The sequence below is a fragment of the Hippocampus zosterae genome, chromosome 15 (genome assembly GCF_025434085.1).
Source record: "Hippocampus zosterae strain Florida chromosome 15, ASM2543408v3, whole genome shotgun sequence".
Taxonomy (NCBI): Eukaryota; Metazoa; Chordata; class Actinopteri; order Syngnathiformes; family Syngnathidae; genus Hippocampus; species Hippocampus zosterae.
Window position 1 is genome coordinate 6,801,065 of NC_067465.1, and position 20,123 is coordinate 6,821,187.

General features: G+C 45.8%; 1 protein-coding gene and 1 long non-coding RNA gene across 2 annotated transcripts; one reads left to right on the forward strand and one right to left on the reverse strand.

Annotated features, from left to right (window-relative positions):
* Positions 1-1,986: 1,986 nt before the first annotated feature.
* Positions 1,987-15,399, reverse strand: LOC127616261 (myosin-7-like). Its single transcript, XM_052087758.1, has 38 exons — positions 15,238-15,399; positions 14,675-14,897; positions 14,438-14,581; positions 14,182-14,338; positions 14,074-14,101; positions 13,889-13,997; positions 13,505-13,597; positions 13,366-13,429; positions 12,800-12,898; positions 12,621-12,724; positions 12,400-12,538; positions 11,956-12,074; positions 11,732-11,881; positions 11,444-11,614; positions 11,058-11,367; positions 10,892-10,962; positions 10,300-10,505; positions 10,094-10,217; positions 9,088-9,224; positions 8,328-8,583; positions 8,000-8,242; positions 7,756-7,932; positions 7,533-7,678; positions 7,356-7,446; positions 6,708-7,097; positions 6,430-6,556; positions 6,241-6,359; positions 5,955-6,151; positions 5,545-5,728; positions 5,290-5,455; positions 5,073-5,197; positions 4,671-4,979; positions 4,402-4,605; positions 4,011-4,307; positions 3,530-3,634; positions 3,344-3,439; positions 3,114-3,248; positions 1,987-2,605 (listed from the first exon to the last, which is right to left on the reverse strand). Exons 2-38 carry the CDS (start codon positions 14,873-14,875, stop codon positions 2,585-2,587), a joined length of 5,814 nt encoding a protein of 1,937 aa, XP_051943718.1. The 5' UTR covers positions 14,876-14,897; positions 15,238-15,399; the 3' UTR covers positions 1,987-2,584.
* LOC127616264 (uncharacterized) lies at positions 9,218-17,859 on the forward strand. The gene is made up of 4 exons (XR_007967068.1): positions 9,218-9,355; positions 10,321-10,463; positions 17,467-17,502; positions 17,608-17,859. It is a non-coding gene; the product is annotated as an uncharacterized LOC127616264 (long non-coding RNA).
* Positions 17,860-20,123: the final 2,264 nt, after the last annotated feature.

Below are 20,123 nucleotides of genomic sequence, written 5' to 3' on the forward strand. Positions count from 1 at the left end.
AATCCGCCACCAAGGGGCGTTCCCAAACACTGAGGGTCTGGCTCCCGACACCGAAGGCCGTCCCAGGGATCTGAACCGTGTCCCTTGCTATTTCTAGTCTACTCTTCAAATCACACTCATTCTGTGCACCGCCGCCTTTGAAACCGCAAATGTCTTTTTGGGGGTGCCAGTTTCGTTTCTTGAGGCTCTAAAGTCGTCTGTACACGTGTGCTTTTTGGGAAGCAAGCGGTCTTGATCGCGAAATGTATGCTGATCCAAGTAACAAAGACAACGAGAACAGAAAGGCACCACAACTGGATACTGTACGGTAGCCTCCAAATCAGATCCTGTGAGATACGCGCATCGAACCGAGTGAAATAGGTGGATTACGCCGGAAGCCGTTCCACTGGAATTCGCAAACTGAGCAAAAGGATGACTGCACTTTGATAGAAATAGGAAGCTCTTCATGATTATGACTGTCGGAACTCATAATAGGAGGAAAGATGGCCCAACCTTTTCGCTACCACGGGTCAGTTGAGACGAGCACGTGCCCTTCATGGAGCGTCAACCCCCACCCCCCACCCCCACATAGCTTTTTAATTGCCGGTTTTAAAGCACTGGTCATGACAACAAAGATAGAGTATTTAAACATTTTACTAACATTTTTGTTTTTAAACATTTTCAGTGTTTTTCTACTGTACAACAACATTAAATAACACGGCGAACGACTAAGAAATTGGACCAATCGGGAATAATAAAGACGCTTTATAATGTCAAGAGGATATTGAAAATTGAAGATGCGCGCAAAGGCTGGAAAAAGGCTTGCGACCGGACTGGTTGAAAAGTGGGAGGCCGACAGGTCTGCAGTTTGCGGCGACAAAGTTGTCGACTCGTCCCAGAAACTGGCAAGCCGCGACCAAACTTGACACGCTATATGCCGACCCAGTAGCAAAGACCGACCGACTGTAGCGCTGACGTTTGAAGGAATGATACTCCAAAGAGGATCATGTTACGGTCACAGTCGGATTATACTTGAGGAATCGAAAGGAATTCATATGTGTGGAGGACCTAGGTCGTGTCGCAGCTCTCGACACTCATAAGAAGTAGCTAATGCCCACGCATATGTGTTTGTGTCCAATTATATCACTGGACTTCCACCTTTCCCCACTAAGATGTCACGACCCCCTGCGCATAGCTAGCAGCGCCTTTTTACCACTCCTGAATTGATTAAAAAACAAGCACACGTAAGATCAGACTTCCGCACGAGGTGTTGTGGACGTTGACGGAGCCTGTTCCAACTTCTAAAGGTATTCTCATTGAATGAAGGAAAACATACTTTTTCTTTTTGCCCGATTCAGGACGCGGATATATCAAGAAAGTTTGAAAATGTCATCAAAACGGAAGCTTAAGGATTCATATAAGAGGTCTGTTCCTATGAGGCTCTGGAAGATGGATGACAAAGTCGAATTCAGTGAGCCATTCAAAGGGCGCCGAGTATGGCGGGAATGAAAGTCTACGTCGATGTTCCTGAGAAATCGGTTCAGCCGTCTACTTGTATGCAGTACAGGTCGTTAGGACACACACCGGCTAGCCCTTTCTTCCAGTCATCGCCGATTCTCCAAAATAGACGGAGTGCAAGTAACATTTTAAGGGTTTTTAAGGACCCCGGAAATGCCGACACACCAAAACTCTTTTGGACCAATTTGTACCGTTGAAAAGATTTTTTTCTCCCCCCCCCCCCCACCCACGATTTTGTATATTTACCTGGAATCCATTCTGAACTTATGGGAGGATTTAAAAATGAATTGCCAAGCGTTTCAGCGCCTAAATGTAGATCTTGAATCTCTCGTCACGTAAAATAAAAGGTTTGTCCGTGGGGAAAATATACCGCATACCCGTTGGTATAAGTCGACCGACTTCTTCTGCGATTATGAACAACGTCTTCGGTTCACGCGTGCGCACGGTTGACGTTGATAACGCAGGAAACGGCTTTTCGGCGCGGCCCTTGCGGGCCCGCTTGAGTGCGCGCAGTTACTGCGGAGGGCGTGACTCCAGAGCGGGAGCATGCGGAAGGCACCGACGTCACTGCTGCTTGTTAGAGACAGCCGCCACTTTTTTAGATAGAGCTCATCTTCCAAACACCCCCACCTACCCCCCACCCCGCAATTCTGAATATTTGGTATGAAAGAGATGTTATTTGTGATTGTCAACCCGTGATGTGAATAATTCATCATGAAATAAAAAAAAATGAACAAAGGAGCAGATGTCAACGCGGTCATCATTTCTTCGCCGCCCTTTTCAATCATGACAACGTGCATCCGTCAGAGAATCTTCATATGTTCTCATTCTTAAGCGCACACACACACACGATGAGGAAAAGCTCCGCTCCTCAACTGCAAGAAATGAACCACAGACTATGATATTTCAATCACGTGGAGCGCTTTTTTTTTCAGTGGATGGCACCGGCTGATATCCTTGTAAGTAAGAATGTTGAACCGGACTAAAAAAGGCAAAGCACAGTGTGGGATGCAGATCACTTTATTCTACTGAACACGCTGTGAGGGAATCACCCGCAACTCGGAGGCAACGAGATGATCCGAGAGTCTCATTCTTCATTCTGTCCTTTCTTCAATGACGGGAAAAAAACAGACAATGTGAGAATTTTCTTTGAATTTCCATCCATCCGTTCATTTTGTAAAGCGCTTCTCCTCACGAGGGTCGCGGGCGTGCCGGGGACTTTCTCAGGTGTCTTCTAGAAGGAGAAGGGGTACCGCACACTGAATCGCAGTTTCTTCCAATTGAGGTTTGGCTTTTTTTCAATGAAATTATACTGCCGAAGGTTTTAGACACGAGCTTTCAAATTCTTTTCCTAGGATCGTCCAGACGGTGTGACCCCTGACCCTCGTCGAGCTCGGATTATGGACGGCTGGATGGATGCATGCATTTTCACCAAATTCGGAAGATATTGGTGAAGGCAGAATTCACGACAGACGTTCAGTCGACTGTGGCGACAACTGCTTTCATTTGGAACACACGACGACGTAAGTGGCCCCGAACGACATGCGCGAGATGCCGGCGTTCTATTGAATCGACCACATCACAAAGACATTGAAGGCAAAACGTCCCGAACCGACCTTTGGGCCAACGTCGCGAGTCTTGACACGCAGCTTGTTGACCTGAGACTCGGCAATGTCGGCTCTCTCCTCTGCTTCATCAAGCTCGTGCTGAATCTTGCGGAACTTGACCATGTTGCTGTTGGCTTGTTCCTCCTGCACACACAATGACGATGGCGATGACCGGCGCATTTGAAGTGGGACTTAAGAATTTCGGTAAGATTTCAAAGTCGTCTTTGGTGAGTGCTTACAGCCTCCTCGGCGGTCCTCTTGTACGATTTCACTTTTAGCTGGAGTTTATCTACCAGGTCTTGCAGACGGGCGACATTCTTCCGATCCTCTTCCGTCTGAAATAAATATTGAATGCTACATCGAACCCGTCTTTTTCATATCAATGAGGAAAAGTGTCCCGCATATGATCGCTCGTTCGCTCCTACCTGGTAGGTGAGCTCTTTGATGCGTCTCTCATACTTCCGCACTCCCTTGATGGCATCGCTTGACTTTTTTTGTTCACTTTCTAGTTCATTTTCAAGCTCTTTCATCTATTAGGAGGACAATATGAATTATTAGTATTTTTCTTGGGAGGTGTGGGGGGGGGGGGAATCTTAGAAGTTTATTGACAATGAAATGCAGGGTTACTTTATTTTGAATGCTCGATTTTTGGAAAAAAAAAGTCCACACACGCTTCTTGGATTTGGTGGGGGAAAAAAATTATGACCAAGATAAACGTTTTCCACCAGTAATGTCACCTATGACCTGGACAACACAACTGAAAAAACTAAAAAAACATTTAAGAGTGTGAAGCCTTTTAAAGGACCTCGTTCCTGCACTTGAAAAGGGGCGCGTGGACTTCTTCCTGAATATTTCCAATGTTGACGACATTGCGTTTACCTTTGAGTGAGAATGAGTTGCACGTACCCTGGCCTCCAGTTTCTGCATTTGTTTCTTCCCTCCCTTCATTGCGATTTGTTCCGCTTCATCCAGACGGTGCTGCAGGTCTTTGATGGTCTGCTCCATGTTCTTCTTCATACGCTCCAGGTGGGCGCAAGTGTCCTGCTCTTTCTTCAGCTCTTCCGCCATCATGGCGGCATCTGTGATGGCCTTCTTGGCTTTCTCTTCAGCGTTTCTGCACTCCTGCACTGCATCTTCAACCTCGCTCTGAAGCTGGGAGGCGTCAACTTCCAGTTTCTTCTTCTGGTTTAGCAGGCTGGTGTTCTGATTGAAACGGGAGGGTTGGAGGAGGTGGTGGGGGGGCGTCGTGAGCACGCCAATCATAAATTCAGAGGCATCGCATGGCATTTGAACTGACCTGCGAGTGCAGCAGCTGCACCCTCTCGCCAACATCCAGCAGCTCCTGCTCGGCAAGTTTGCGGCTCCTTTCGGTTTGCTCGAGAGCGGCCCTCAGTTCCTCCAGCTCGGCCTGCATGAGGTTGTTACGTCTCTCCACCACGGCCATGTTCTCTTTGAGATCATCGTTAGCGCGAAGAGACTCATCCAGTTGGAGCTGGCGATCCTTGAGGACGAAACCCAAATGTTAAAGTCGACTTTCAAAGGCGGCTTTCTTCGGGCCGTTCGTACCTTGAGATGCGCGTGGACAGATTTGAGTTGCTTTTGGGCCTCTGCCGCCTGCCTGTTGGCCTGACTGAGCTGAATCTCCATCTCGTTGAGGTCTCCCTCCATCTTCTTCTTCAAACGAAGGGCCTCGTTCCTGCTCCGAGTCTCCGCCTCCAGGGCGCTTTGAAGATTGTCCACAATCCTCTGTTGGTTCCTCTTGGCTTGCTCCAGCTCCTCATCTTTTTCGGCCAGCTTGCGCTCAATTTCGGCCTTCACCTGACTGAATTCGAGCTGGGCTCTGAGAATTTTTCCTTCCTCGTGCTCCAACGTGGCCTGCAAAACGCAAATCATGTGGGATCGCTGCACTTGCTTGGCGTACCGATGTCCCATTTCGCGTTTGGTTTTTTTTTGCCCCGCACAACCTACCTCAGCCTCTTCCAAAGCGGTTTGGATGTCAGCCTTCTCCTGTTCCAACTGCTTTCGTATTTTCTCAAGCTCGTGGATGCTCTTTCCAGCCTCGCCAAGTTGCACGGTGAGGTCGGATATTTCCTCTTTGCGTTCACATGAAACACAACGTGAATTCACCCGCTCTCTTCGTGTTCATATTGGATTGAAACGAAGGATAAAATTGACATCAGCTGACCTTGCAGGTTCTTGTTTTCTCTCTTCAGAGTCTCTAAGTGCTCCAGAGATTCTTCATAGGAGTTCTTCAGTTTGAAAAGCTCCGTGCTCAAAGACCTTGCCTCCTTCAGGGAGCTTTCCAACTCTGATTGAGACTCCTCATATTTCTGCTTCCATTCTGCCAAGATCTGAAAGACCGTCTCTCTTTTTAGAACTTTGCAATTGTGCTCCCGGAAAATAAAGCAGTGACTAGCAATCAACATGGAATGACTTCAACCTTGTCAAAGTTTCTTTGCTTCTTATCCAGAGCAGCGGCAGCGGCGTTGGACCTCTCCACATCCACCATGAGGTCTTCGATCTCATTTTGCAGTCTGTGTTTGGTCTTCTCCAGAGAGGAACATTTTGCATTCGTTGCTTCCACGGCCTCCTCCGCATCCTGTAGACGCTGAGCCAGCTTCTTCCTTTAGAAACCATCATTTCAACCTTTGAATGTTCCCCTATCGTTTCGGTTTCGTTATTTCACTCAAAACGACTTGGACTGGCTGCTCATTTATCCAACAAACTTTTTGTTCGTCTTACATTTCAGCCGGAACATAACACAAACAAAAAGCTGATCTGCCAGACAGTGAAGTCACGGTGAAATAATGGGAGACGCATTTTAGCCAAGGTGGATTATCAAACTCTTACTTTGCCTCCTCCAGCTCTTCGGTCCTCTGGATGGCATCAGTTTCATACTTGGTCCTCCACTGAGCCACCTCCGAGTTGGCCTTGGACATGCCGCGCTGCAGTTCGGCCTTGGCCTCCTGCTCCTCCTCGTACTGCTCTCTGAGCAGGTCGCAGTCGTGGCGAGAGGACTGCACGGCGTGGGCTAGCGCGTTCTTGGCCTAAAACGAGTCAACAGTTTCCCTGTGCCTCACGTTGCGAGAGCATCACTTTAGTACGGTATTATTTTCATCCCAAGGACATGCCCTACCTTGACTTCCTCTTCCAGTTGCCTCTTCAAGTCTTCAATTTGTTGACTGTAGGATTGTTTTCCTCGAGTCAGTTGCGACACCAGGGAATCCTTCTCCTCAAGTTGCCTCGCGAGTTCACCTAATGTTCACAGGGCAATCATACTCTCCGTGCGTTTGGTATCACGCAAACTGAATGCAACACGCAATACCATTTTCAGTTTGAAGTTTGGCTTTGTGCATGGTGAAGTCATTGATGGTGCGCTGCCCCTCCTCTGCCTTTGTTTTATATTCACTCATCTGGTCTTCCAGGGATCTGCACATTTTCTCCAAATGACTCTGAAATGAAGAAAAGAACGATTTGTCCTCAAAGTATTTCAAGGGTGTTAAGTGGTAATCCTCACGAGGGTCGCGGGTGTGACGCGTGTACACCTCTACCCCCTGAACCGGTTTCCACTTTGGAAAGACACTACCTGTCGCATTGGATTACCTTGGACTTGACAATGTGTTCCATGTTGGAGACGACGTCGTCCAGTTCCAGCCTGAGTTCGCTCTTCTCCTTCTCCAGTTTCTGCTTGACCCTTTGCAAGTTGTCAATCTGCTCACCCAGGTCAGCAACGCTGTCGGCTTGTTTCTTTCTCAGCGTGGCCGCGGTGGCCTCGTGCTGCAGAGTGGCCTCTTCCAGGTCCCTGCGGAGTTTCTGGAACTCGGCCTCCCTCTTCTTGTTCATCTCGATCTGGGACGACGTTGCTCCGCCGGCCTCCTCCAGCCTCTCGCTGATCTCCTCCAGCTCCCTGGCCAAGTCCGCTCTCTGCTTTTCCACCTTGGCCCGGGCGGCACGTTCTGCCTCCAGCTCTTCCTCCAGCTCCTCCACGCGGGCCTAATACCCGATACATTCAAATGCAAAATGTGAACGCGAGTCCGTACAAGGCCACCCAAAATATAACCCCCCCCCAAGAAATCAAGACCCAGAATATGATTGCTTTATTCAGCAGATGACACAACACATGTCAGTCAATAGCACAATTGTCAGTACAAACTGAGCCAGGTCGATTGGAGTGCAAAAAAGGTCATTGTGATCCTAAACTGACCTTCAATTGATGGAGGAAACTACATTTTGATACGATTGTGACCATACCTGTAACTCCTTCAGTTTTTTCTGGAGTTGTGCACTCATGGCTTGCTCATCCTCTATTTTGCCCAAAAGTTGGTTAATTTCAAAATCTTTCCTGTGAATGAACATAAATGGATTTCAGTCAGTGGGAAAGTCATTTGAAGCATACTTTTTTGGGGTTTAAATCCTGGAATCCCTTACTTTTTCAGCCTCTCTTCAAGTTGTTGCTTGTCATTTTCCAGGTCCATAAGACTCTCTTGAGCTAGTTTTAAGTCCCCTTCCAGCTTACGCTTTGCCCTTTCAAGGTCCATTCGTACTTTTTTCTCTTGCTCCAGGGATCCTTCCAGCTGTTGGGGGATATTCACAATGAAGTGGGTTAGCTCGCGCTAACGACTGGTTGGTTACCTTTTATTTTGCATCTTACGTCATCCACTTGCTGCTCGAGTTTTGACTTGGCCTTGGTCAGAGTGTTGACTTTGTCTTCCTCACTCTGAAGGTCATCCAACGTTTGCTGATGAGCTTCTTGCAAGGCCTTCTTCTCCTTGGTCAGCTTAGCGATGATTTCATCTAACGCTGCCATTTCATCGGTCAGGTTCTTCACCTGGCCACAGGAAGTCATATTTTCAGCTCCCGCATGATCGTCTTGAGGGTTTGCGTCTGGGTTGTACCTTGTTTTCTGTGGCGTGTTTCTCCTTCTCCACTTTAGCTAGAGTTAACTCCAAGTCGTCAATGTCCTTCTTCAGCTCAGAGCACTCGTCCTCCAGCTTCCTCTTCTTTGCTGTTAGTTCAGCATTCATCTCCTCCTCGTCCTCCAGTCGTTCAGTTAACTCTTTGGCTTTTGCTTCCATCTGGATTTTGTTTTTGATCAGTCCCTCGCATCGTTCCTCAGCGTCGCAAAGATTATCCTGCTCCTGTTATCAACAAATTCACATCAGCAATGAGATGGCAGGCTTGCTGCAGTCTTACCGTGACTGGCATTTCTGACGGGAGACATACAGTCTGAACTTGAAGTTGTAAGTCATTTTTCTCTTGGAGAAGTGTGACCATTTTTTCTTCCAGTTCCTTTTTGCGGGCTTCCGATTTTGCGTATGCCTCTTTTAGTTTGGTAAACTCTTCCTTCATGTTGGCCATTTCCTTTTCTGTCTCTGCTGACTTGAGCAGAGGTTTGATCTTGAAGTACATCTTCATCCAAGGCCAATTCTTGACCCCCATGAAGGCACGGATGTTCCACTGGATCACAAGTAACGCATCCCTGTTGACGACAGTTGCTCATTGATTTTACGTCAGAACTTGGTTCAGTGCATCCCAATCCCTTCTTTCAGCCTCTAATGATGATCACTGGCTGGTTCCTGGGCTCGCTTCGACCTATCCCAGCAGTGTTTAGATGAAGGTGAGCTGCACATTGGAACGGTTGCCAAGCAGAAACATACACACCCATTGGCATTCACACTTGCATACGCACACTTGCACTGCAAAGGAAATCATTCCATCAACATTGGAAATTACCGGGATGCATATATTTGCTCAGTGTTCAATGTTTTAATACATGGCCACTTTCAAAAAAGAATGTCCACTTGTCATTTCGGCTGTGTTGAGCGATTTGAATTGTTCTTGTTTTGTTGGTTCATTGCAAATCACTCTTGCAGTAATTGAAAAGAGATATTCTGGCGAATGATTTTCACAGCAACTCTCTAGCCAATTTGGAGTTTTCAGTGAAACTTGCATGTATCTTTTCTGTTTGGCTTTGACATTTTACCTTCGTTCAACAATCTTCTGGAATTCAATTCTTGCCAGAAGACCCCTTGACCGGGCTTGGATGCCAGTGATGATGAGTGCTAGTCGGTCATCTCGCATCTCTTCAAGCTGTCCCAGCAGTCCAGCTTTAAAGAACACCTGTTGGAGCACATTGTTAAAAATCTGCAACAATCATACATATGTGACAGAGTGATGCATTAACGTGATGAAACGACGCCGGAAGTGAAGCAACGGCACCCCAGTGTGGCAGCTCCTTCCCGCCGTAGCCGGTGAGTCGCAACTTGTTGATAGTCCAGATTGATTCACAATTCGGAATTAATATTTCAATGTGTCTTTCTTCTACTGCAGTGCGGTCTGCTCAGCTCTTAACTCGTTCACTCCCAAAGACGTTTTTAAACGTCTTTTCAGACTTGGTCTAGAATTGGTACTGAATGAGTTAATTATTTTTGGCCCACATCGGTCGGTGTCTGTGTCGTTGTTCAAGTGACGCTTTTGTCGACCGAAACTTTTTACGTGTTGAGGTCATTAGCAAATGCTTGTTTGTTGCCCAGATATTGTCCGAGACCGAACGAGGCTTCGGCGTGTTTTATTGGATTGGATAAGCTTTATTGTCAAATGCACTGTATGTGTAACATACAGCACAGATGAAATTTATGGAATCTCTTGTCAATTTTGCTCTATCTTGTTGTTGACGTTATTTTTCATCTGTTCAACTGTATGAGTGGCGCGAGCCCGCGGCACAGCGCAGCGCGGCCACTATTCGCGTTACTCTGACACTTGGGAAACGAGAGCGAGCGAGACGGACTGCGGCTTGACCATTGCGCCCGCCGTACTGTGTTGCATTAAAAAGAACCTCCGGAGTCCGCCTGAGTGTCAGTGATGTGTTGATACAACAGCGAGGTGGAGCTGTAAATGGCCGCCCACTGTCGTGGCCCGTCATACATACTGTATACAAGTAATATTGTATGAGAATACAGAATTCATTCCGCAATGCATGAACTACAGACCTTGGTGTGTCCGAGCTTGTACTGGTTGTGGTCGATATCCAGAGAGGCGAGCAGTTTCTCTGCGGCTTTCTTGTTGTCAATGAACTGTCCTTCAGGAATTGCATTGGGGTTTAGAATACGGTATCTAGAATAAAAATAAGACAGTTATCCAACTGATTCAGTTAGCGTGCTATAAATGGGTACAGTAATTCATTCTGATGTGCCACCTCTGTTTGAAATCTCCGTAGAGGATCCTGTTGGGGAAGCCCTTTCTGCAGATTCGGATGCCTTCCAGCACGCCGTTACAGCGCAGCTGGTGCATCACCAGAGGGTTTTCCATGGCTCCGGGAGTCTTGGTTTCGTTGGGGATGATGCAGCGCACAAAGTGGGGGTGAGTAGATCTCAGGTTGGCCATCAGCTTGTTCAGATTCTCCTGCGAGTTTTTGACAAGGTTTTCATCACCTTAGTTCATGTTTGTCAAGTCTAAGAAGCACTTGCTAAAATGTGGAGGCTATTTAGTTTTTCGTGTCAGTGTACTGGAAGTACTTGTTTGTTTCTGTACTCTGACAAATGACCAAGCCATTTACTAGACCAAATTTAACATCTACGATACAAGACTGTCCTGTGACAGACGCTCGTGCAGCCATGGCCATCTTGGATAGATGAGCCTTGATTTTACCTGTGCTCATTTGTCAACAAGAGCTATTGGGAATGAAATGCATTGTTTTTCAAGTTCCTTGATAATCAGTGATCCTGCAGCAGACGTGAAGCTGCAGAACTCTTCAAAAATGAAAAATACAAAAAAAGGAAATGTCTTACCCTGTGTAAAGCGGACACCGTTTGGAACGAGGAACCTTTCTTTTTGCCGCCTTTTCCCTTGCCGCCAGATTCTTGAGCGAAATGAGGAAAACTGAGCTGTTAAACATCTCGCACCGGAAGCAATCACGTTTAAGGTCGCTCTCTCTGAGCTAGAAGCTGAACATACCAGAATCAGATCCTGCATACCCGGCAAATAGAATCGATAATAGCTTGAGGCTCGACTTCTGGTAAAGTCCAACGACGGTCTCATTCAGGGGATCCTTGTTCTTCACCAACCAGTTGTTGATATTGTAATCAACAGTTCCGGCATAGTGGACAAGAGAAAAGTGTGCCTCCGGTTTCCCTTTGACGACTCTGGGCTTCTGGAAGTTGCCGGATTTTCCCAAGTGGTTGTCGTAGAGCTTGGCTTTAAAGGTGGCGTCGCTGGCTTTGGGGAACATGCACTCCTCCTCAAGGATGGACATGATGCCCATGGGCTGAGGGGGAGGGAGCATTACATTGGAGTTGTGCGCGTCTGATCAGTCGCAGCCTCTCCCAGAAAGTGTCTCTCACCTTTTCAATCAGGTCAATGCAGGCCTGCAAGTCCATGCCAAAGTCGATAAAAGTCCATTCGATGCCCTCCTTCTTGTACTCCTCCTGCTCCAGCACAAACATGTGATGGTTGAAAAACTGTTGCAGTTTTTCATTGGTGAAGTTGATGCACAGCTGCTCGAAGGTGTTGAACTGAAACGGAAGGCGGAAACAAGCGCTCTCATTTTCATCTCGAGCCTCTCAGTCCAGTGAAAACCAAAATAAGAGCGGAAATAGGATTTCACTCTTCGACTAATAAACGCAGCTCACATCAAAGATCTCAAAACCAGCAATATCCAAAACACCAATGAAGTATTGACGAGGCTGCTTGGTGTCCAGAGACTGGTTTATACGGATCACCATCCACAGGAACATCTTCTCATAAACGGATTTGGAGAGAGCTCCGACAGCATAGGACACCTGGAAAAGACTTGATCAACTTCTAAAAGTGATCTCCATCCCTTCCGCAAGAGCGATTGCCCGCAAATACTTACCTGGGCAACATTTTGTCCCTTGGTGACCCACTCGTTCCCCACTTTCACTCTTGGATGACAGAGACCCTTGATCAGGTCAGCTGAGTTCAAGCCCATCAGGTAAGCAACTTTATCAGCCTCTGTCGGGAAAATATTTGCATTCAAGCCTGTCTTGAGTCCGCATGGCATTGGACATCTTTTGTCAGGGTTTCTGGAGTTTCTATTCATGATGCTTTGATATCAAGCGCAAGCCAAAGGAGGTTACAAGAGAACCGTGAGTACACCGTTTTTTCTAATGACACCATCTGTAAGAAGTACACTGTGAACACACACACAAACCAGAAGCTACAGTAGATGAAATTCCTATGAGACAATCTTTGGATTTGGGAATCATTTGTCCACATTCTACATAAATTTGTCAAAGAAAAGTGAGTGATGCGAACAGATTCCTGAATGAATTCTTACCTTCAGTGCCGTCTGCTTCTGCCTGCTCTTCTCGTTGCTTCTGCTTAAACTTCATGTTACCGTAGTGCATGATGGCGCCGGTCAACTTATAAATGCTGTTCTTCTCTTCTTGAGTGAAGCCCAACACGTCAAAGGCCTCCTGAAAAATATCAAAACAAATCAAAGCAGTAATCATTAAATTGATGAATTTAAAACAATCCTCCAATCGGTGGGGAGCTCACATCGGTAGCCAGAAGCTCTTCGGAGTCATTGATGGAGGCTACAGTTGTCTCTCCTTGGGAGATGAAGGGGTAGTCGTAGGGGTTGTTGGTGATGAGCAGCATTTCTAGAATTGGGTCGCACGGAATTAAAAAGAAGAAGAAGAAGAAGAAGTTTCTTTGGGCAAGTCGTGATTTCTTACCAAGAAGTTCAGGTTTCACCTGGGACAGGATTTGGTAGAAAATGTGATAGTCCCTCTCAGCTTTGAGCTGGTAGGTCACACGGGACTTTTCCAGAAGATCTGTTTCATACGGTCACATGTTGTAAAACAAAACAAACAACAACAACAACAACAAACAAAAAACAAAAAAACAAAACAGTTTTGCCATTTCTTGTCACAGCATTTGTCAACATCTACATCAAAATAGCAAGAAAATCTGAATATTTGTTCGGCGGTACAGTGGATGAATGCTCAGCATTGTAGCTCACAACAAGAAGGTTGTGGCCCGAAGCTAAACACCAGTCTTTTTGAGTGGCCTTTGCAAGCTTTTCCCATTTGGTTCGTGCGGCTTGCTTACTCTCACAGTATGCACCGTTTCCATGTGTCGTGCGGTGGAATGTGTTAGCGTTTAGCATGGGCTATATCCTGTTAGCCACCCAGTCAGCTGATCTCTCAGCGTCACACGTCTATCTCAAATTTTCCGTCCATTTCAATTGCACTACGCGACTCTTGAGAAGATGTGACATTCATGTGGCGAGAGAACTTACAGGTTTCAATATCAGCAGAAGCCAACTTTCCCCGATTGTCAAAATGAATTCTGATGAATTTTCCCTGAGGAGAAAAGCGTTGATCATGATAACATATCGCGTATTCCTAATGTTGAAAACCATCCTCAATGGTACTCACAAATCTGGAAGAGTTGTCATTTCTGATTGTCTTGGCATTACCAAAGGCCTCCAGGGCAGGGTTGGCCTGGATGATTTGATCCTCCAGGGTACCCTGAAGATAAAATGTCAGAGTTACTGTCTATGGCATGAGGCGTGTGGGGAAATAAACGTTGCTGTGAACCTCCAAAGTGGAACCCGCCTATGGCCATACAATTTCTAATTTGGTCAAACCTTTGCAGGAAAAATGATATATATTTTTTGGGGTGGAGTTTTCCACTTTTTGTGAAATGATAACAGAAGTGGCATGAGCTGTGGCCTAGTTGAGGGGGTGGGGGGTGTAGAGGTGAGCATACAAGCAAAATTCGACCGTCAAGGTTCCACTTTTGTCTCAAGTGCGCATCACCTTCTTCTCAATAGCTTGATCTTTTTTGCCACTTGGAACTGCAGCAATGCTGGCAAAGTATTGAATGACACGCTTGGTGTTGACAGTCTTTCCGGCACCAGATTCTCCGCTGTATCAAAACAAGTTAGCGTTAAGCTCTAGAATAATATCAAATGCTCCAAAATGTGTTTTTCTGTCTTTCTCACGTGATAAGAATGGACTGGTTTTCTCTGTCTGTAAATCAAGCCAAGTGGTTATCAGCCATAGGTCATGCTCTAGAATTGACTATTGCAAGTGAGCAGTTGACTTTGTACCTGCCAGCATGTACTGGTAGGCGTTGTCAGAGATGGAGAAGATGTGGGGAGGAGCTTCGCTCCTCTTCTTTCCCCTGTAGGCAACAACCACCTCTTGGTTGTAGACCGGCAGCCACTTGTAGGGATTGACCGTGACGCAGAACAGCCCCGAGTAGGTCTGCCATAACGAGAAAAAAAACAAAACAAAAAAAAACGTACGTACGTCTCAAATTCCACGAAATCGAGAATGACAGGAAGATGCCAATGATTTTCTTACATAGATCATCCATGCCGCGTAACGCTCTTTGAGGTTAAACAGCACAGCAGGCTCATGAAGGAAAGTGAACATGGCCATGTCTTCAATTTTATCGAACTTTGGCGGGTTCTGAGGGTGTACGTCACTCTCATTCACTGTCACGGTCTGCGGAAATAAGATGATGGATTCGTCAAAGGTGAATGTGTGTTGTGTTTGTCCAACTTTCAACTTTCAACTTGGTGGCTATGAAGAGTATACCTTGCCAAACTCGGTGTGAGCAGTAACTTTGTCACCATCTCGACTAGTGACGGATGCCTTGACGTATTCAACTTCGGGGTCCGGAACGAAGCATTCCTTCTTCATATCAAATTGTCGAGTTTGGGCTTCCAAACGCTCCTTATCTGACTTGCGAAGAAAAGGAGCAGCTGGCCCAAATTCCGCCATTGCAGCATCACCCATTTTGCTTCTTTTTCGTCTTCTCCTGAGAAGAGACAATGTTAGGTCCGGACACATAAAAACTGTGTTCCGGTTGATTTTCACTCTGCATAGCTTCAAATTATGCACGGTTATTGGTTATAAATGCCTTGTGACACCATTTAGATAACAGTCAAGTCAACTTTTAGTTTGTAAAATTGGATTTTCTGGTCCATTATGTTCTATGCCGCACCAATGAGTTTCCTCAAGTGCCTGTTTGACAGAAGCAAGCGCGTGCCGGAATGAACAGAATTCAATGAGAAATGCTTCAATTCAAAAAAATGAAGTGAAGCAGGTCAATTAAACTGAAGCCATGTCGTGAATAGGAAGTGTAGCGTTGCGGTTACCTTCAGCTGTCAAGCGGAATGATGGTTCTGGTAGTTGATGGCAGGTGTCCTTCCCATTAATAAAGGTTGTTACTCAGCCAAATAAGGCGATGGAGCTGAGAGAGATGACATCCGATTTGCATATCAGAAAGAAAAAAAAAAGACCCCCCCCGCCAAATTGGGTTCGGTCGGCTGCTGCCATTTGTTGACTGCGAGAGAACAATAAGCAAGATTAGACATGACGGAGGAAGGGGTGGTCGTAGGTGTGGGGGTGTGGGGGGTGCAGCAGATGACCCTTTCTCTAACACAGTAATATTTGAACAGCAACTTGCGATAATAGCAGTTCAATTGTACAAATGGGATTCAAACAGATCTTTGTATAATAACGTTGGGTGTATTCGGGTAGTCTTTATGTGGTCTCGAAATGTATCGTTTCAAGAACAATGATTGTTATTTCGTGTTACGTGTCATGACTCCGAAAATGTCAAAACGCATGAACAATAATAATGCCTCCACTGCACAGATTCCACGGCACCATGCGTATGACGTGCGTCATATAGACGTTGGGCTGGTTCCCATTCTAAATGAAGTATTGCGGCCTTGGAAGCAACCGGATTTAGGAGACGCCCCAAAAGAGGCCAGATCAGCAATAGTGTGTCAAGTGACATGGTGCGGAACACTTTTCAAGAGGGAGACCAAAGTGCTGCAGCTGCTGCCTACGAAGAGACAAGACGGGGCCAAGGTCACAGCTGTGGCATCTCTTTAGGATCACTCATCACTATTTACAGTTCACGTAGATCTATACCCCCGCTCCCTAGACTCTTAACATTGTTGAATTGTATATTGTTGTGGGTTTTTTTTTTGTTTTTTGTAACTGGCTTTGATGAACTCAACTCATTAATCTTCAGTGAATGCTGTTGCAGATGCAAATCAGCCTAAAAGCCCAACACCACTTCCGTGCAGTCACTTGTACAGTATGGGTACTGTAACATTCGTAAATGAAGACATTCAGAAAGTCATTGCCCCCTGTTTTCTGAAAAGAGCTCCAATCTTTTGGATCTTGCGTGGCTGAGTAAGTACTCCGTTGCTCAGTAATGCCTTGCTCAATAATAGCGGCCATTTTGAAGAACAGTGGGCGACTTCCGGTTTCAAGTTGAATAAACGCCGGTGCGCTTGGCTGCCGACTCACGGCTTACTTCTGATTTTTCTCCTCAAATATTTTAAGGTCCTAGTACAGTATCGGAATTAACCCGAAGCGGTTTTGACGTGGGAGCTTCAACCTGCCGACTCGATGGGCCTGGCACGAAGCGTCTTTCTGCACCGCCTTTGCTATCATCCTGCGGTTTCTTACCCCAATGCGGACTTCCAGAGTCCAAATGCGCAGCTATTTATCGCCCTGATGCGTGTCCACCCTCCAGTGTCTGCACTGAGTTCCTGCCATGACGCTTTCGTTTCCATTTCTTTGGACGTTGTAAATGAGCAGTCGGTTGAACAAGTAATTGTTCTAATAGCAACGTACAAAAACCACACCATCGATCATCGAATAAAACCGGCCGCAGCCACTCTGACCTTGACTGCTAGCTTCTATGCTAAAGCGGCAGAGGACATAAGGTGAGCCGTTGGCACGGCGTTGCTGTCTTCTGCGTGCGCTTTGTTAGTACAAAGATAACTTGTTACATTGCTCCTTGCTACCCCTGGGAGTTTGTTCATTCGGAGGGCGGCTCGGGGACACGAGTTGACGGGACGTATTTTAACTCCTCCGCTGATTCACAGTGACAGGTGACGGCGCCCTCGGCAAACAAGGATGTACAATGCGTTTGATCGAACCAAATGCGGAAAAGTGTCATATCGCACACTTGATCGTGCCTCGTGCGACAATGTGCCAAAGGATTCTGGAATTCTCAGATGAGAGATCATTTGTCAGAGTCGTTGATGATGAAAAAAGTCAACCATATACACGGACACTTTGCAAGAATGGCTGCTTTTCTTTTCAGCTCCATCTTTGCATCTCGGGAGGCCTGAATTTGATCAAATTGGCAGCCCCCAAAAAAATTCTGTGCCCTTGCTTCTCAGCTGTAGCCGTGGTATCCAGACGTTGACAAGCGGCGCCTTCAGCCAAAGGTCTCATCGTCAGCTTTCGAGGGGGTGTTGAATTCAGCTGGGGGCTCACCGAAGTCGATCCTTCTTTTTGTCTTGTCTTTTCACCTCACTTGCTTAGTCTGCGGACCTCTTTGTGGGCTTTGTCGCCAGGAAACGCAGACGAGGGGAAGGAAACGTCTGGCTCAGGTAATTCACTTAAGATGATCATTTTGCGCCGGTGTCAATGTGTAGTATTTGTATGTTGTCATGAGCAAAGATGGACACGTTCAAGTCCCTGCCTGTTCTTTTCAGCACTCCTGGGGAAGGCGGTGAGCCACAAAGAGGAAAATATAAGCGCTGTTTTCAAGGTTAGTCATTTCACTTTATTCTATCTTCCACGTTTGAGTCAGCAAACTGGAGAAAAAACAAACATGAACGCATCGGCTTGTTTCAGCACCTTGCAATTGATCAAGTTTGCAAGTGCCCTCTGCTGATTGAATTTTGCAGTCAAGTGAATGACTTCTTTCAATTAAGTGTCCAGCGAATGCCTGTATCAGTGAAAAGAGGGGCACCTGAAAATGTTGTTCGATGCAATGCTGAAGTAGTATCAAATATGTTCTTTTGAGTTGTGAGTATCCAGTATTTATTATTATACTAGTTAACCATACCGAAGGAGTGTACATTGAAAACCAAATTGACGGCTTTTTTGTTGTTGTTGGGGTTTTTTTTGCAAGACTTTGCTGGAAAATGTATGGTATTTGTGTAAATATGCAGGCTTTCAAAAATATTTACATGTGTTTCCTTTACGCCCTCGCACACCTTTACCAATAATATTGATACTAATACTGTATTTAATGAAACCTCTAGGTGGCACTCTTCTAATGAATGGGAGTAAATGTTCATATATTGTCGTGTTTCTATGCCTTTTCCACACACATAGACCAACACAAAGTGACCCGATATTGTCAAATGGAGGGAAAGTTTTCCAATACTTTTACAGTCTGTCAAATAGCATGCCGAGCTTCTGCCGTCTCCACAATGGGCTACGCGCTTCAAGACATCCATTCTATCTGTACCGCTTCTTACAAGGGTCATCTCGTACTTCTCGCTCTGCTGTGCAGAGACCAAATAATAACCAAACTGCCAAATAGAACACTACTAAGACAAAAGTCACCCAATAACCCGAAACAACAACAACAAAGTTGAATCAGAGATGGCATCATGCGTCCCTTCATCTACGTTTGCTGCTCTGACGTTTTTTGAGCACACGAGCAGAGATGTGCGGTGAGCCTCATGACTGTTGAGGAAATGCTCCACTGGAGCCGAATAAAGCAAATTTGAACACAAAATTGAAGACTAGCTTATATTTCCATTTTGATCTTCTCTGAAGCATCTGTTTCAAATAAGGTCAAAATTGATTTTTGGAAGATTTGCCATCAAAGCTTTTTAGTTTGTTTTCATCAATTCCACACTGTTCATTATTGTGACAGTGAGAGGTTGGGCATCATCAGTCTGCTGAGTGTATCAGCATTTTGGGCCGGCCCACTCCTTCTGAGTCATCCCAAACATCATTCTGGGTCCTTGGTCAAACGCAGGGGCTGCATACTTGACACACAGCCAAATACAGACACAAAAAAATAAAAGTGCCATCTACTTTAGAGTCCCAAAGACCTCAATGATGTGTCCATGTTGTTTTTATTTGGCTTTTTTTCGTCGACATTGTGGGTTTGTCATGGAGAAAATTTGCCAAGCTGCACAGTGATGAGGAGCGGGCGCTGTTGACATTAGGCTATAGTCCCTCAGCCAATCAGGATGCAGAACACAATGCAGCGTTGCACTGGGTGGGAGTTTGGGGGGGACTGCATGAAAAAAAAATATGTGAAACAGCAATGCCGTGAACGATGAACCGTGTTATAGCGAGGGATTACTGTACATGCGATACAATCCATGCCCTAAAAACTATATCCACACTCAAGACAGCCATGATGAATGAGACAAGACATGAATGACAATCAAGACAGCCAAATAAAATGTAGAACTACCCACTCGCAGACAATGAATGTAATAATGCAAACTTAATTCACTTTTTTTGGGGTTGTTTTTCCAATTTGGAATTTAACACCCAAAAAAGAAAGAAAGAAATGAACACTGTTAACTGGAATCCAAACTATTCCTGCAATTGAGTTTTCAAACAGTGAGCTGCGGTCAACTAATCCAAAAGTTCTCTGAAGGTCAGTGGTGAAGGTGCCGGCAACCCATTTGCGACACACTTGTGAGACTGGCTTGTGGCAGCTGTTGTTGAGGTCATGGACTGACTTGACTTACACGACTGCTGATCCCTGAGAGGTCTACGCCCTTTATCTCGCGCTGTCGTCATCGTATTGTTCCCTCTCCGTTGGCCTTGACGACAAAGATAACCGTGTGAAATTCTTGTCTGGATTGTTTCTCCCTGATTGAGAAACGCAACAGTTGTCAGCCCTCGTGAACGGATGAGCGTTAACAGATGCAAAGCGCTCAGAAAATACAACTCATTCGATGAAACTTACACATTTCATGTTGAAGGAGGGGAGGGGGGGGTGTCAGAATCTTGATCTGTTGGCTATGCTTGCTTTAATAGTATATATTCTATAAATGCAAGATCAACAAATGAATTGCATTCTTTTCACCCCTTTTCCACACATCCGGTTGTATCTAACTCAATTAAGTGCAAAATTTGATGAAGAAAACCTTTATTTGTCTCACAATGGACACATTCCCGATTTACTGCAGCAAAATTGTGAAAGGGAGAAAGCAGAAGACAAAAAGTATATCAATATAAGCATATTAAA

Coding starts and splice junctions, on each gene's coding strand:
- LOC127616261 (XM_052087758.1), bottom strand. CDS start 14,875: ATGGGTGATGCTGCAATGGCGGAATTTGGGCCAGCTGCTCCTTTTCTT. Junction 10,506..10,891: donor CGGTGTCCGCTTTACACAGG/GTAAGACATTTC, acceptor AAAAACTCGCAG/GAGAATCTGAACAAGCTGAT. Junction 4,308..4,401: donor TGCAGCTGCTGCACTCGCAG/GTCAGTTCAAAT, acceptor CGTTTCAATCAG/AACACCAGCCTGCTAAACCA.